This window comes from Falco biarmicus, chromosome W, assembly GCF_023638135.1.
Source record: "Falco biarmicus isolate bFalBia1 chromosome W, bFalBia1.pri, whole genome shotgun sequence".
Classification (NCBI taxonomy): Eukaryota; Metazoa; Chordata; class Aves; order Falconiformes; family Falconidae; genus Falco; species Falco biarmicus.
Genome location: NC_079310.1, coordinates 12,969,447 through 12,985,325, shown reverse-complemented (window position 1 = coordinate 12,985,325; position 15,879 = coordinate 12,969,447). Strand labels below are relative to the sequence as shown.

At 34.5% G+C, this 15,879-nt stretch overlaps 1 protein-coding gene across 1 annotated transcript in view; it reads left to right on the top strand.

Moving 5' to 3' along the window:
• The window catches only part of PIK3C3 (phosphatidylinositol 3-kinase catalytic subunit type 3), a 93,896-nt gene that overhangs the window by 27,061 nt on the left and 50,956 nt on the right, over positions 1-15,879 (top strand). The window contains 10 exon segments of the mRNA XM_056323533.1: positions 1,724-1,791; positions 4,850-4,955; positions 5,779-5,895; positions 7,476-7,607; positions 9,261-9,389; positions 9,726-9,795; positions 10,470-10,534; positions 13,577-13,655; positions 14,681-14,686; positions 14,758-14,832. Of these exon segments, the coding sequence (XP_056179508.1) occupies positions 1,724-1,791; positions 4,850-4,955; positions 5,779-5,895; positions 7,476-7,607; positions 9,261-9,389; positions 9,726-9,795; positions 10,470-10,534; positions 13,577-13,655; positions 14,681-14,686; positions 14,758-14,832 (847 nt within the window).

Here is a 15,879-nt window from a genome sequence, read left to right as displayed (position 1 = left end):
GTTTTCAGATTTGTTTTCAGATTTGTTTTCAGATTTGTTTTCAGATTTGTTTTCAGATTTGTTTTCAGATTTGTTTTCAGATTTGTTTTCAGATTTGTTTTCAGATTTGTTTTCAGATTTGTTTTCAGATTTGTTTTCAGATTTGTTTTCAGATTTGTTTTCAGATTTGTTTTCAGATTTGTTTTCAGATTTGTTTTCAGATTTGTTTTCAGATTTGTTTTCAGATTTGTTTTCAGATTTGTTTTCAGATTTGTTTTCAGATTTGTTTTCAGATTTGTTTTCAGATTTGTTTTCAGATTTGTTTTCAGATTTGTTTTCAGATTTGTTTTCAGATTTGTTTTCAGATTTGTTTTCAGATTTGTTTTCAGATTTGTTTTCAGATTTGTTTTCAGATTTGTTTTCAGATTTGTTTTCAGATTTGTTTTCAGATTTGTTTTCAGATTTGTTTTCAGATTTGTTTTCAGATTTGTTTTCAGATTTGTTTTCAGATTTGTTTTCAGATTTGTTTTCAGATTTGTTTTCAGATTTGTTTTCAGATTTGTTTTCAGATTTGTTTTCAGATTTGTTTTCAGATTTGTTTTCAGATTTGTTTTCAGATTTGTTTTCAGATTTGTTTTCAGATTTGTTTTCAGATTTGTTTTCAGATTTGTTTTCAGATTTGTTTTCAGATTTGTTTTCAGATTTGTTTTCAGATTTGTTTTCAGATTTTTACATATAATTTATGTAGACGGTCAGACTCTCCAAAACTGGGTGACTGGGCATTGAATTGTTCATAAAATTACAGTACTCTCCTTTAAAGGAGAAAACTACTGCAAAGGCTATCCACATAGTCATTAGATATTGAGAGTTGCATGTGTTTGAGGTATTTTAAAGCAGGTTTTTTGATGGAAAACAGTTACCCAAATGTTTTAGTCTCTGCAGACTGTTCTTCCTGTAGCCATTCTTTGGTGTTGGTGTCATCTTCTTTGAACCTAAGTGAAATGCTATGTTGGTTTGCATCTGCCAAGGATTATGTTCAATTTATACCACAAGTAGAAGAGTAGTAATAAGAATGGGACTGGAGGCAAGGAAAGATAGAAGGTAGACCGTTTGAGGGAATCGGATTTTAATCTGATGTGCAGTTAATTGTTCTTTGTACTGAAGATCAATTCCCTGTTATTAATCTTCCCTTTTGAGTCTCAGTACTGCATAGAAAATAAGCCTCAAATTGAGCATGTCAGTGAAGGTACACAGATTTCTTGTTAGGGAAAATATTAAACCTTGAAAAAGCAGCTACATGGTGTGTATCTTCTACAGATTTATTTTTTTTTTTAATGTAGAATTTAAAGAGGTTCAGATCTTCTGGATGCAAAACAGGGTAGCAAATCCCTTTCAGGGTTGACTCGCAGCAGGAGAAAATTGCATAGGAGCAGAGTGTAAGATACTGTAAATATAAACTATATTAAAGGTCTGTTGTTGGAAAACATCATGTACTTTTGACATGTTGGTAAATGTATTACTGTAATAGCATGCCTTTTTTTATATGTAGTGTTTTTGCTGGATTTGGAGAAATATGAAAACTATTATGATTAAATATTAGGTTGGATTTGAGTCACATTTTAGAGGAGAATATATCTCTCAAAATTTCTTGCATTTATTTGGGCTGTTTCCTTTAAATTTGTGTGCCTCTCAACTGTTTAGACTCCTTTATAATTTAATTTTTTTGTTCTTAAATCCCTTCCAGCAAGATCTTTGCGCTTTCTTGATATCACGAGCATGCAAAAACTCCATGTTGGCAAACTACTTGTATTGGTATGTTATAAACTGTTTATTCATACTGTATCAATGTGTAATTGAAATCAAAGCTATAATGCCCAGAAGGATGCACAGCAAAAGATGACCTGTCTTTAGAACTTCAGAATTTAGTTTTCTTACAGGATGGAGTAGTAGATTTAAAACAGTATGTGCTTGAACAGTATAATTAGTAAAAGGAGGGTGCTGGTTTTTAGTGTTTTACCATTAGAGAAAGGAAGTAGGGCATTCAGTACAGTGTTACAAAAAAAAAAAAAAAGCCCAATTATAGTTTATAGGTTGCCATTCAAATTGTTTATGGTGGTGGGGAGGAGATAAAGTTCATCTTCTGCTCTGCTTTTCTGTTTGGTTTGTGTTTATAATTTTTGACAGTGTTGGCTAGAATATTTAAGTTACGCACTTTATTAATCAATAGTGTACTTTATGAAAGTTCATAAAGCACTAATTTTTTTGTGCTAACCTAATTATTTTTCCTGATTCCATTTCTGGTTCTTATGATCACAAACACAACATCATTGCAGATGTGTGCTTTATTAGAGGGAACTTTAGTTGTGTGTGAACTCTTAATTTATCTAGATAGTGGAGAGGTAAGATTACTTAATTAAGTGGTTTAAAAATTAGATGTCTAAATTAGTCATCTGCATGCCTTCTGAGTAAGCAGTTGCATATAGGAATTATTTCATTTGAAGAAAGCTGAGATGAGTAGAGCTGTACTTTGTGAAAGTGTGTGTTTATGTGTATATATTAATGTACATATATATGCATATACACAACACAGAGCTGTTTATTTATATATACACATATTCTAAAATGGAGAGATTAGGTGCCTTTTACATGGCTAAACTTAAGTCAGTTCTTATTTGCATCCTTTGTAGATGCATCTCATTTAAAATAACTAGTAAACGTGATCCTATGTTAATATGCTATGAATATTAACCACTGATAAGTCACGAATTTGGAATGGAGTGTTCTATGTGATGTAAATCTGCCAAACTGTTCCTATAAAATTCTTAAAAGAATCTTAAACTTATCCTGAGAATGATTCTATTTGTAAATGTCTCAAAGTTTATTTCATTGCTTTTTCAGTAGCTTGAATTTAAGATGTTTAAAGTGCATGAGAACTACAGCTCATGAGTGTACATACTTCCGTCACAGTAGTCAAAGATAATGTTTGGCTTCAGGAAAAAGTACTATTAAATTTAAATTAATAAAGTCATTGTAGGCTGATTCGATATGGGTAGAAGCCAAATGCTTGACCTAATCAAATATTCTCTATTAAGACAAGTGTTAGTAGGTTAGCTTATTTCTATCAATGTGATAGAAACTGTGCACTTCTATTTCGGCAACATCTCAGGCATTCAGTCTATAGAAAGTTCAAACATCCAGAAGTTTTTGTCTTATGACTTAAAAAACATCACAGACAAAGCAACCAAAAATAACAAAAACCCCACCAAACCAAAACCTCCAGTCAATTTATTCTTTTTCTTTACAGACATCTCAATTTCTCAGTGACAAAATACAAATGTTGCAGCCACTGTTTGAGCTGACGTACCCATAAATCCTCTTGACTGCTGATCGATTGCTTGTTTCAACTATCTGGACACAGCATGCACCTAAAATAATCAATGGAAAAAGTCCAATAACCCTTGAAAATCTAACCTTCTGCTCATTCCCATGTCACTGTAAAGCTATCCTATCCTTATACTGTAACAGCAGCTACAGAAGTCAGTGCTGCTGCTTTTTCTGTCTCTTTGGATGTATGAGACACGTATCCCAAGTATGAGGCATTACTCTTACTCCTTTGTTGCAAGATAGCTCGGAGAAACTTGTCTAGGGCTTTTTAACAAATGAAGATGAAAATGGCATGTTTCCATTCATTACTTCCTGTTTTCCTTGAAGTTTTGGTGCACAAATTTTGTAAATATGGACTTATTTTTATACACACATTACTGCAATCTAATTTTGTCATTTTAGTGAGGGAACAGTGTAGAACAATATATTAACAAAGTCCTAGAAGTAATCTTTAGTTATAGAATCATTGATATAAGTGTCATGGCATGTTACATGTGCCTTATTTTAATTTATAGTATGTTACTTATAACTTTAAGTTATAAATATATAAATAAATAAGACTATTTATATAAATAAGACTAGTCAAATTTGATCAGCTGCAAATGATAGACCTCTAGTCTTGTCCCATAATCATTTAGTTGTGAAGAGATTCTACAGAAGAGGAGGGGTAATTGTAGCTGTCAGCATAAAGTCCAAGTCTGTGTGTTTGAATATGTAGTCACTTTTGAATCTAAATACAGTGTTTGAGAATCAACTGACTTGCTAATTTCTTACTTTTTTTTTTTATATAGTGGGGTTATTTGTTTTTTTCTGGGTAGTAATAGGAGATATATTGATCAACAGAAAGACAGCCCTCTGTGGATAGCTGCTTTTTATTTGACTGAGAGTAGAAATAAGCACAAAAGCATTCCAAACAACTGCTTATCATATAAAAATAAATTTTCAGTATAACTGTCCTGAATTGTACTGTTTAAATGTCATGCCCAAATCATAATTTTAGAAATGAAAAATTATTTTGGGATGTAGACTTTGCAGAGCTACTTCAGGACCAATATTGTCTCTTCCACCATTGCTAATGGTAAAACAGGGAGCAGGTGGGAAGAGATTCTTCTTGTTTTTACAGCTATTCTTGAATAGCAAGTTCGCAGCCACTGCATTATGTAGAAGGTAGTAGCACAGTGGAATGTCTGCTCCTCCCACGTGTACTGCTGGGTTGGAGTTTGTTCTTGTGATTTGGACTTCTGACTTGTCCTGTTTGAGGGATGCCACTTCACTGTAAGTGAAAGACCTCAGAAACTTTGATAGGCTCTCCTGATCCAGGTGGGAATTGGTGACTGCAATTTTTGAGAGTTCACCTGTTGGTTGAGATAGAGATCTATTCAAAGAGGGACTTTTAGTTCCAGGCCTTTAATACAGGGCTAATATATCTCACTCAAACTGTGTAGCACCGGGATACAGCATAACTTGGGTTGTTTTTATTCTGCAGGTATTTAATAGTGGAGTGTGAAGACCAAGACACTCAGCAGAGGGACCCAAAGACTCACGAAATGTACTTAAATGTGATGAGAAGATTTAGTCAGGCTTTGCTGAAGGTAATGCCTGTATGCAAGGAAATACATAGTGGTTTGGGATAGTAATTCTTTAAAAAGGCACAGGTGTTTAGGAGGATGACAGCTTTTTCTGTCCTATGTATTGAAATTTGAAAGCTTCTACTGCTTGAATTTGAGTTTGTAGTAAACCAGAGAAATTACTGAAAAAGAGAACAAGTATTGAGAACTTTTCTCTTGTTTTATTGCTTGTTCCTGTTTGTAACATGCTGGACCTAAAATTATCTGCCTTGTGTACGGAGTTTTTTTTATTTACTATTTCTTTATTGGAAGTACTTGTCCTTACAGTAAAAATTGAGACGAGACCTATCTTCTGGATTCACAAAAAGTGCGGTTCTGTTTATCGGCAGCAGAGGGTGCTAGAGCAGCAGGAAAAAAAACCAGAAAACGTGTATTGCAAGCTCTAACTTATAGCAGATGTACAGTCTTTCCTGATTTTTGTGTATCTCACACTGTATTAATTCTGATTTTAGGTATGTTAGTCAAATATGACTCTTATGCTTAATAAGAATATTTCTTGTGCTTATCCTTACTAACTTATTTTGTCTGTGTGAATAGGTTTGTCATGCGTGACTGTTCCTCACTGAAATTTTTGATGCAAATTGAAGTGTACTGGTAGGTCAGATAATTGATTGCCAGCTACAGTGATTCTGATAGCATTTTACAGAAAATACCTTTCAAATTGACAGGAAATTGATCATTATTCACTTACCTCTTAGAAGCCCAAAGGTCTAAGCATAAAGGAATAATTTCTAGGTAAAATAATTACAGAACAAAGAACTAATTCTGTTTCTTTTAATTCATTTAGGGTGATAAGTCTGTCAGAGTTATGCGTTCATTGTTGGCAGCCCAGCAGACATTTGTAGATCGGCTGGTTCACATAATGAAAGCAGTGCAGCGTGAAAGTGGGAACTGTAAGAAAAAGGTAACTAAAGGATTGGGAAACTTATCTCTGGCTAGAATTTGACAATAGGAATGTTAGTTTTTCACTAAAAGTTCTTAGCACTGAGACTTATAACAGATGTCTATCTGTTCTGTAATAATTTTAGCCAAGTCTAAACAAACTTCGGAAAAGTTTAGATGGGTCAAAGTTCCAAGGTGTTCTGAAAAGTTGTAAATTATAAACAGAAGAGACCCTTGAGAAAAATCTTGCAATATTTTGACAAAAAGAAGATATGAGAATAGTTGATGATGTAACAGTGACTAAGTTGTGGGCGACATAGGAAGGTAGCAGAGGTCATTATGGTGTGAGAATTAAGCCAGGGTAGATAATGAAGTTTGACTAGCAGCAACATCTCATTTTTTGCAAGCACAACAAAACTGTTCTTTTATAAGGTATGTGTTTAGCAGAACTTTGCCTTCTGTTGCATGTTCAGGAAAATTATTTCCATCATGGGTGCATTTTAAAAAGCTTTGTCCTTAAGATATTTTAGGTGAACTTGACAGATGGGTATGCAGAGAAAGCAAGAATGCCAAAGGGGATTTCTGTTCATGTATTTTCCTCTGACACAGATCAGTATTTTCAAACATGGATTTTTCAATGTAATGACTTTTGTCACCTTCTTTCTTTAAATCGGGGGGGGGGGGGTGGGGGGTGGGTATATTTGTGCAGGAAAATGAAGCTTCAGTGTTGCATAATTTTTATGAAATTTTGTGAATGTTCTATATATCAGTAAAAAGGTACAATCACTAAAAGAGGAGGAGTTTTTTTTTCAATTCAGAAGAGTATATTTCCTGCTTGCACAACACATTGTTAGCGTTGTGTCATACGTATTTTTATATCTGCCATGATATTTCTGTAAAACTAAGGAATGCATGGCTTTCATTTTGGGATTAAAATCTAGCTAGCAGCAATTGACTGCTAGAACTATTACTAGCAGTAGTGGGCTACCTTGCTGTGAGTTTATGCCTCTTACATTCAGTAGGAGAAAAGACTAGAGACTTTTATGTGTTCAACATTTATTATGTAGGACACCAAGTGTAAAGTACTAGAAAATTTACTGGTATTGTGTTTCTGGTAACTACAGATGTAGGAATGTAGAGGAAGCCCTGAAATCAGACCTGTGCAAGCTGTTGGCAATTTGGTTCATTGGTGGTAGGGGATTTCCTTCAGTTCAGGGATTATAAAGGATCAGAGATAAAGACTTGAATCAAGTTTCTGAAACAGAGCTAACATTTGATACTAGTATGGAAAACATAATTCTGCTACTTGTGCAGGCAATTTAGAAGTAAATTTTTGTAAGACTTATACCTGGCACTTATAAAATTGCTTGAATATACTCATACTAGGTGGAATATGTGCTTCCTTATTCAGGTTACTGCATAAAGAGAAATTTTGATTTCACTGGATTCTAAGAGCAAAACCTTGATTCTTTGGAAGAGTAAAGAATTGAATAAATTGGATACTTATTATTAATACGCCCTTTGTTAAGAGACTTTTCAACTGTTGCTATATGCCTAGTAGGTGGTTTGTTTGGTGTTTTAAATAAGTTTTTATTCTTTCAGAATGAGAGGCTTCAGGCATTGTTAGCAGATAATGAAAAGATGAATTTAGCAGATATGGAACTTATTCCACTTCCTCTGGAACCACAGGTGAAAATTAAAGGGATAATCCCTGAAAAAGCCACACTCTTCAAGGTAAATGACGTCTTCTGAACAGCTGAAATATACATTTTATGAGTGCTAAGCTTAAAAATATCAACTGAAAGATTTAAAGGGGCTGACATAGTTGAGGCTAATAAACAGTCAACATACTGTTGAAAAGGCTGGGGTTATTTTGCTTCCTTTTCTACTTGGAATGTAAGTTATTGCCTGGAATGTAAGTTATTACCAGTATCTAGTGATGTAGGACCTCTTTTATAAATTTACTTTCAACTCATAGGTGACTGTGATGTAATTTTAAGATGGCCAAAATGTGCTTTACAAGTCAGGCCTGTATCTAGTAGGCATCCTCTGCCAGTTAAAAAATGTGCAAGCTGCTGTGATGACCAGTGTTAATCCGTCACCTCTACTAGGTCATAAATTTATTATGCCCAGTATGGTCAAACTGTGACAGGCTACTTGTTGACTGTGATATAATTTGTATTTACTTAAAATCAGAGATGAACTTTTTTTGCATAGTCTTCTATCATAACATCTCTTGGTTTTTCAGCTTTGGCTTGCTTCTTTATATACCAGTTAGTCTCTTTGAAGAGTACACTTTTTCAGTTGCATGGTCTTGCACCTCAGGTTGGAGGCAACGTTGGAAAGATCTTGTCATGAAAACAAGGTTTTGCAAATGTCAGTCAGCTTTTAGCAGGAATGTAATTTAAGGGTTGGGGGAAGAATGTTGACAAAAAGACTGCTGGAACAAAACCTAAATATTTCCTACCAAGAATAATACCTTAACTTGAAACATTCACTGCATGTGAAAATCTAATGTAACTGCTCAAATACCAAAACTCTGTATCATTGCTTTTTTTTTTTTTTGTTGTTGATTTGGTTTTGAGGGAAGTGACTTGGTCAGTTGCAGTAGATGAAATCATTCATTCAGGTAATTGATTTCCTTCAACCCATTTTATGCAGAGAAATTGCAGGCAATTAAATTGGCTTTCTTAAAAAACAATGTAAAAAGGCATTTTTGCTTTTACTAAATAGATTAAGGAAGCAATTAGTTGTTTAAGATGTCTTGCCCCTAGCATTTCTTTGATGTTTATTCTATAATTGTGTCTCTTTTTGATCTGGTCAGTTTAAATTTGTTTTGTTGTGACCTTTTGCATAGTGCTTCTATGTTGATTGGAATTACATGCATACACACAAAACTTGAATATTTCTATCCTTTCCTCTTCTGCTGCTGAGGATGGGGGGGGGGGGAGCATGGGGAGTGGGGGAAGTATCCTTCACATTCCTTGCTAAAAAAAAAAAAAAAAAGAGGGAAGACACTAAGGTATTTTTTTAAAAAGTATGCCTACATCACACTTTAGGTAGCTGGAAGTGGTATGTTCTAACTGTTGAGTCCTAGACACTGAGTAGCTTCTTTTATAAGCTTCAGAATTGCTTCTTTGGTACCAAACTTGAAGAACATGGAAAGAGTTCTGGTGATCACTGACACTGGTGGTACTCAGATGGGACTATTCTAAATCTTTTTGTAACTGGATTTGATACAAGTATCCTGTGACCTGATACTTGCTTAACTCACTTCTGATCTACAGTGCAGTAAACAAAGATTTGTATTTTAGAACTCCGCTGTAGAAACATTTTAACACGAATGTTACTGTGAACCAGTTTAGTAGAGTAAGTTTCCTTTTCCAGAGTGCCTTAATGCCCGCTCAGTTATTCTTCAAGACAGAAGATGGAGGCAAATATCCTGTAATTTTTAAGCATGGTGATGATTTACGTCAAGATCAACTTATTCTTCAGATTATTTCACTCATGGATAAGGGGAGAATTGTTAATTCACATCCTTGTCCCTCTGTGTTCTTGATTTTTATTTTTTTTTCCTTGTCTAGAGCAAGACTGTTAAAAACTGTTACTGCATCCTATGTTTCTAATACATTTAAGAATTCTCAGATCTTAGTTGGCTTTTTTCTTTTCTTTATAGACATGCAATGATCCTGCATAGATGTAAATAAATAAATTGATAAACAGGCTTTCACTCATTACTAATTTCAATGAAGAACAGTGGAGATCAACATCCAACACAAATTGCTTTTTGGAATAGAAGCTGCCTTTCTGTTGCATTCATTTTTACTTTTTGTGTTGTTGTTTTCCCCCCAGCTGTTAAGAAAAGAGAATCTGGATTTGAAGCTGACGCCCTATAAAGTGCTGGCAACTAGTACAAAACATGGTATGAATACTTCTGTTTCCTAAAACTACAGCAATGGGAGGAATCTTCCCCCTCTCTTCATAGACTGTGTTGTGACACAGACTGTTTTCATCAGAGGTTTTTTGCTTACATATAGCATTCTAAAAAGGAGCTCAAATGTGTAAGTAAATGTTGTAATACAAGTCACGGAGTGACCTGAGTTACTACAGTATTCCACAGGTGACTCAACTATCTTAATTAAAAGAATCCTGGTCTGCATTTTGGACTATGTGAAAATCAGTAGTCTTATCTTTGCTGCTAGCTTGTGGTGTAATCTTGGACAAATAGCTTACAACACTCCTATTTATAGATCTTTTGTATGAAGTGGGGGGAAAAGAACAAGACAAAACAAAATCAGACTTGTCTCTGCTTTTAGGTACATTCTGGACAACTATTTAGAAAGCCACTGATTTTCTTTCTCTTCTCATGAAGACTTGGAACAACAGACCTTTTGCAAGCTAGTTTGGTGTTAATGACAAGTTGGTTTAAAACTACTGAAGGCAGAAAATTGGGGCAAAACATGTTTGGTGTTTCTTTGCTGAGAAGCAATTGATTGAAAGTGTGTATTAGCATTGTCCTTTAATAAACATGTGTTACAGAGTGCCTTGAAAGCTGTATGCATTGGAGACTTTATTTTTGGTTGTTTTCTGTGACAGGCTTCATGCAGTTTATTTGGTCAGTACCAGTTGCAGAAGTTCTTGCTACAGAAGAAAGTATACAGGTATGTGATGGGGGATTTTTAAGTCTTCTAGTGATCAGTATAAAAAAACAGTATAAATTGCAGGCTTAGATCTCCTACAAGTGTCTTTAGTCTCTCAGCTGAATTTTGTATCTGTTAGAAGACAAATTGTGTCTTGAAACATTCACAGCAGATTTTTTGCTTTAAAAAAATATACTTAAATCACCACAAGTATTTCATGTCCTAAAAGCAATACTGTTTAAATAATTCAAGTGTAATTTTAGTTGTGATATTGAAGGTCTGGCTTTGCTGTAATGATGAATGGAGGGTGCATGACACTTTTCTGTAGGGTTTTGTTTTAAAGTGTTTCTGTCATTCATTCAGTAGTTTTGCCTAGATACCTTGTCCAAGTATGTCTTACTGATATTTTTTTGATGGAACAGCTTAATAGTTTGTTCATATACTTTCTGAAGTCTGTTTCCCTGCCATGGTGGATGTATAGATACTGTGTAGGGTTCTGTTGTTTGTTTTTTTTTATTTTAGCAAATTTTCTCTAACTGTCATGGAATCGAGTAGGGACATGTAATTGAATAGTGGCACATAAAATTCATGCTAGTTTCAAGCACAACACACAAGCTGTGTAGCAGAGCTCAGCTGGTTGATATATGTAGTTAGATAAAAACATTCCAAGATGTATAACTAATAAGTTTTTAAGTGAAAACACAGCATGTTTATATTGGATTCAATTTGTCACAGTACTTTTTTCCCTTTTTTGTAGTTTACACTGGACGCTTGCATTGTTCATAGCTCAGTAGCGGGGAGCCAAAGCAAAGAGCTCCCAGCTACTATAAACTACATATATTAAAAATACATAGATTAAAAAATACTCAGTATTTGACATTATCATTTGTTTAACAAATAAGCATATCAAGTGCTTATCTTCTTATCATTAATCAGACAATGACCAGCATCAAGCTGCATAAGATTTTTTTGAGCTTCCCATTCCATAAAGGGAGTGATAAGGTACATGTACACATTCAGTAAACACACAGTTTAGAAAGTGTTTTCTTGGAAGTCCTTTGTAAACTTGGAAATGTACTGTTTATATTCTAGTCCATTACATGTTTTTATAAAGTAATATATGTAGTGTTGCTTGTGAAATTGTCATTTTGCAGTTATTTATAACATCATGTTCTGACCTGAAATAGGTGCCTGCTGTTTTACTCGTTGTGCAGACATAAGGAACAATTCTTCCTGTGAAAAATTGCTAATCTAGACAGACAAGATGCCAAAGAATGTGATCTGACATTACTTCACAGATCAATGGCAAAATACATTATAGAGCTCTGATTTCCTGTACCAAAGCATGATAAAATAGGTAGGCATTGTAGGTTACTTGGGAAGACAAAACTCCCTAACTCTGAACGTTGCCGTTATCCCCTTCCTCCTCCTTCCCCCAGCTTTATATGCTGAGTGTGACATCTTATGGTACGGAATATCCCTGTGGTCAGTTGGGGTCAGCTGTCCCAGCTGTGTCCCCTCCCAGCTTCTTGTGCACCCCCTGCCTACTTTCTTGGTAGGACATGAGAAGCTGAAAAGTCCTTGACTTAGTCGTTGCTGTATAGTATTTATACTAAAACATCAGTGTTATGAACATTATTCTCATCCTAAATTCAAAACCACAGTAGTGTATCTGCTACTGGTAAGAAAATTAGCTATCCTAGTTGAAGCAAGGACAAAACTGAATGAATGTTTTTAGGTGTTGTGAAAGTTTGGTTTATTCTTTTTGTAAATGTTCATCTTGGGTGTCGCAGCTGTTGTAATAAAGATGAACACTGTATATAAACATGAAAAAATGTTTCACTTCTGAAAAGATTTAAAGCAAATAATCTAGTACTGGCTGATAATACAGATGTGCAGGGAATAAAAGGTGTTACCTGCTATCAACAGTCTCGAAATTACAGTTCATGTTTTGGAGGTGTTTCTGTTCCACACTCTGCAGTTTAGCGTTTGGATGGTCTGAAGTCTGTGTTTTTCTGTTGGTTTTGGTTTTGAGTGCAGTTTTGTTGTTTGTTTTTACATACACCATGTAAAATTTTGGAGCACTGAAAGTATACCTCTCTAGTATCCTGTTAACCAGTTAAAAATTCCCTTCCACGTTTTGCTTAGGGATTTCATTTAACAGAATCTTTCTACTCTGTCAGCTTTTTCTAACATCTCAGAAGGGCTTGTTTCTGTGTAAGCAGAGATAATTAAAGCTTCCTCTAGGTCTTAAAACTGTGATACACATTACAACAGGACTGCTTTTCTAGCAAAACTTTCTTAAACAGCCTGCAGATACTTCCCTTCAGTACCACTCCTCTTTTATTAAGACTCCTTTCATTTTGTCGTGGTTTTAGTCATATGTCATCCAGATGCCTACAGAGCTCCTCTTACAGTGCTTGCTTAAATTTGTGTTTGCTTACTGGAAGAAACTTGTGCTGTCTTGGATTAAATTTAGCTATCTTTTGTCTCAGTCAAGACAAAAACAGTTTCCTTCTGAGTGGTGGGAAGGACTGTTTTAGCCCTGTCCACATTACATAGAAAATGTGAAGGTTCCATTTGATGACTTAGATTTTCATTTTAAACTCAGTAGCACTTGGTTATATTGTGGAATAGGGAGACATGTAACAATGATAAACCTTACAAGAATGCATGTCCCAGATTTAGTTACTAATCTAGACTGTTAGGCCTGTTTTAGTTTTTCATGATCTGGACTGAACAGTTTCCTGTGGAAGTATTTGTACTCATTAATTAATAACTTTTCAATGCATTATTAATTTTCTGAAACTGTTAATAAACTGCTTTTCAGTTTGAACTTCAGATCTGTTTCTTTTGCATATAAGAATGAGATGATTAAGGTAAAATAGATAAAAGCAATATAAAATTAAATTATATTTTACTGGTTTTTTTGGGAGTAGTTGCTAGTTTAACAGATTGTAATAATGGCCATTTGTGGTCTTGACATAAATCTTCTTTTCTACCAGTTCTAAAGATCCTGTTTCAGATCATGTGGAATAACTATGTTAATGACTTCCCCTGCAGAACTTCTTCAGAAAACATGCACCTAGTGAGACTGGCCCTCATGGAATAAGTGCAGAGATGATGGACACATCTGCGGTAAGTTACAGGCTTACAGCTGGTAACTTATTATCTGAAGGTATATAGGACATGGCTGATGAGGTATTAAGACATTTTCAGCCCAGATGACTGCAGATAGGGCACTATGCATGTACTTGCTGTCAGAATCCCTGTGAATAGTTTTAAGCTTGGCATGTCATACACGGTTCATCTCCTCAGTGCTCTTTTTGTTCTCCTTAAAGGAGACTGGAAGTTAAATACTTTTTGCTTTCTAGCAATAATCTTACCTCTGTCCCCTCCACATCATGAGTTAGGGTCTTTATAATGCAGGGAGATGTAAGGCATTTGTATAATAATAAATCATCTGTATTTAAGGTAGAAAATTTCCATTTCTTTTTAAAACTTTGGGTTTTCTGGGGATGAGGCTACATGCAGCCCCGTGTTCCATTTGGATGACAAGAAAAAGTGGTAGTGTAGTTCTTGTTCAGTAAAATGACAGCAATATTGAAATACCACTTTTCCATTCTAAAAAATAATAATAATAATAATTAAAAAAAAGGTTTTCAGTTGTTGCTTCACAGTATCTTTTCTTTTCCCCTTCTCTTTCTGATGCCACATACTTTAGAACTGATTCACACTGTTCTGGTTATCTGGTTAGAGGGTGAAAGTAACAATTTAAAAAGTTCAGTATTGATCACTACCTGGCTTACTGCTGAGTTTGTGAATACTGCTGATATATGCATTCAGATTTGTATCAATGTCTAATGCTTGTTTTACAGGTGTCTAAAATACTTCAGTGCAAAATGGTTATGCTTATTTTGCTCAGAACACTTCATCTTCCTTTGAAGTATCTTAATCCTAATATTAAATGAATTTAGGCTTTTAGTGTTAGGCATGTAATTGTGTGGTAAGAAATTAAAATCTATGTAGTACTGAATAAATTTCAGAGTTTTAATTCGTTCAAATGTTCTTCATAGTGCTGATAATGTGGATTATTCTTCATCAGTACCACCTCTGCTTCCAGTTTGCATGGTATATTTATTACTAGTGAACAAGAACTAAGATAAGGCTGTTGTTAATTGTGGGGAACTTGTTGCTCTCCAGGAAGGGTGCTTATATTCATGTTTATAATTTACTTGTTACAGCTGGTTATTGTGTAATTACTTACATCCTTGGAGTTGGAGATAGACATCTGGATAATCTTTTGCTAACAAAAACAGGTAATTCTTTTTAGTAGTGTAATTTTATAACAGCAGTTGTTTAATTTCTAATGTGTCGGTACTGTTTTGCTCCATTTCCTTTTGACTATAACACACTTGAGTATTATAGATTAGAATATATTTTTAAATGTAAAGTTACATTGTTTCATCTAAGTTAATATTTGATGTGGTAAATCAAAGTTTAGGTTTAAGCTATTAAACTATTTTAAATTAGTGTGAAGTTGCAGTCAAAGAATAAGAACAAGTAGACTAATTGCTCTCTAAACACATTAGTATACAAGATATAATGTGTATCTGATGTGGTTTTGGTGTCAGTTTAAGAGACATTTATGTTTCTGTAGGTAGCATAAATTTAACTTAACCTCAACACAGACATGTTTATAAATACTGGGGGTTTTGTATAGTTTTCAGCTGGCTTATTTGAAAAGCCTGTGTTCTACTGTCACATTTTTTTCCATTTGAAAACTGGATGTGTAAATTTTTTCTTTATTAAACGCAAAAATTTTCTTGAGTGATGCTACCTCTTTTGAAAGTAGTATGGGCCCAGTATATGGTAGAATTTGACTGCCTTTACCTAAGACCAAGAGAGGTTTCATTGTTATCTTAAACTTGGATAAAATAATAGTTACATTTTTTTCAGAAATCTTGGTCCAAAGCTTTAAAAAAAGGATGCATTAAGAAGTATTTGTAAAATGACCCTGTTACCGAAATCTCAGAATGAAGAACTTATCGACACCAATGTGATGTAGATAAGCAGACACTTCTTTATTAACGGCCGGGTGCGTGAGTGAGTCTTCTCATGATCAACGCACACCAAGTTTCAAAATCAGACACCATATATAAAACGTATTCATGCATATTCATTAAGTATTCATGCATAACCATGATATTTCCCAAAAATCATTAACATACTCTCCTCCCATATCCGATTCTGTGCAGTAAAGGTTAGAAAGGTCCAGAAATGGGTCTGGGGTACGATTTGGGTAGGTGGTATATGAGTCGGTGGTCGCGATCTCCCCCTGCCAGAATTACCTTTTACTAAAGTTC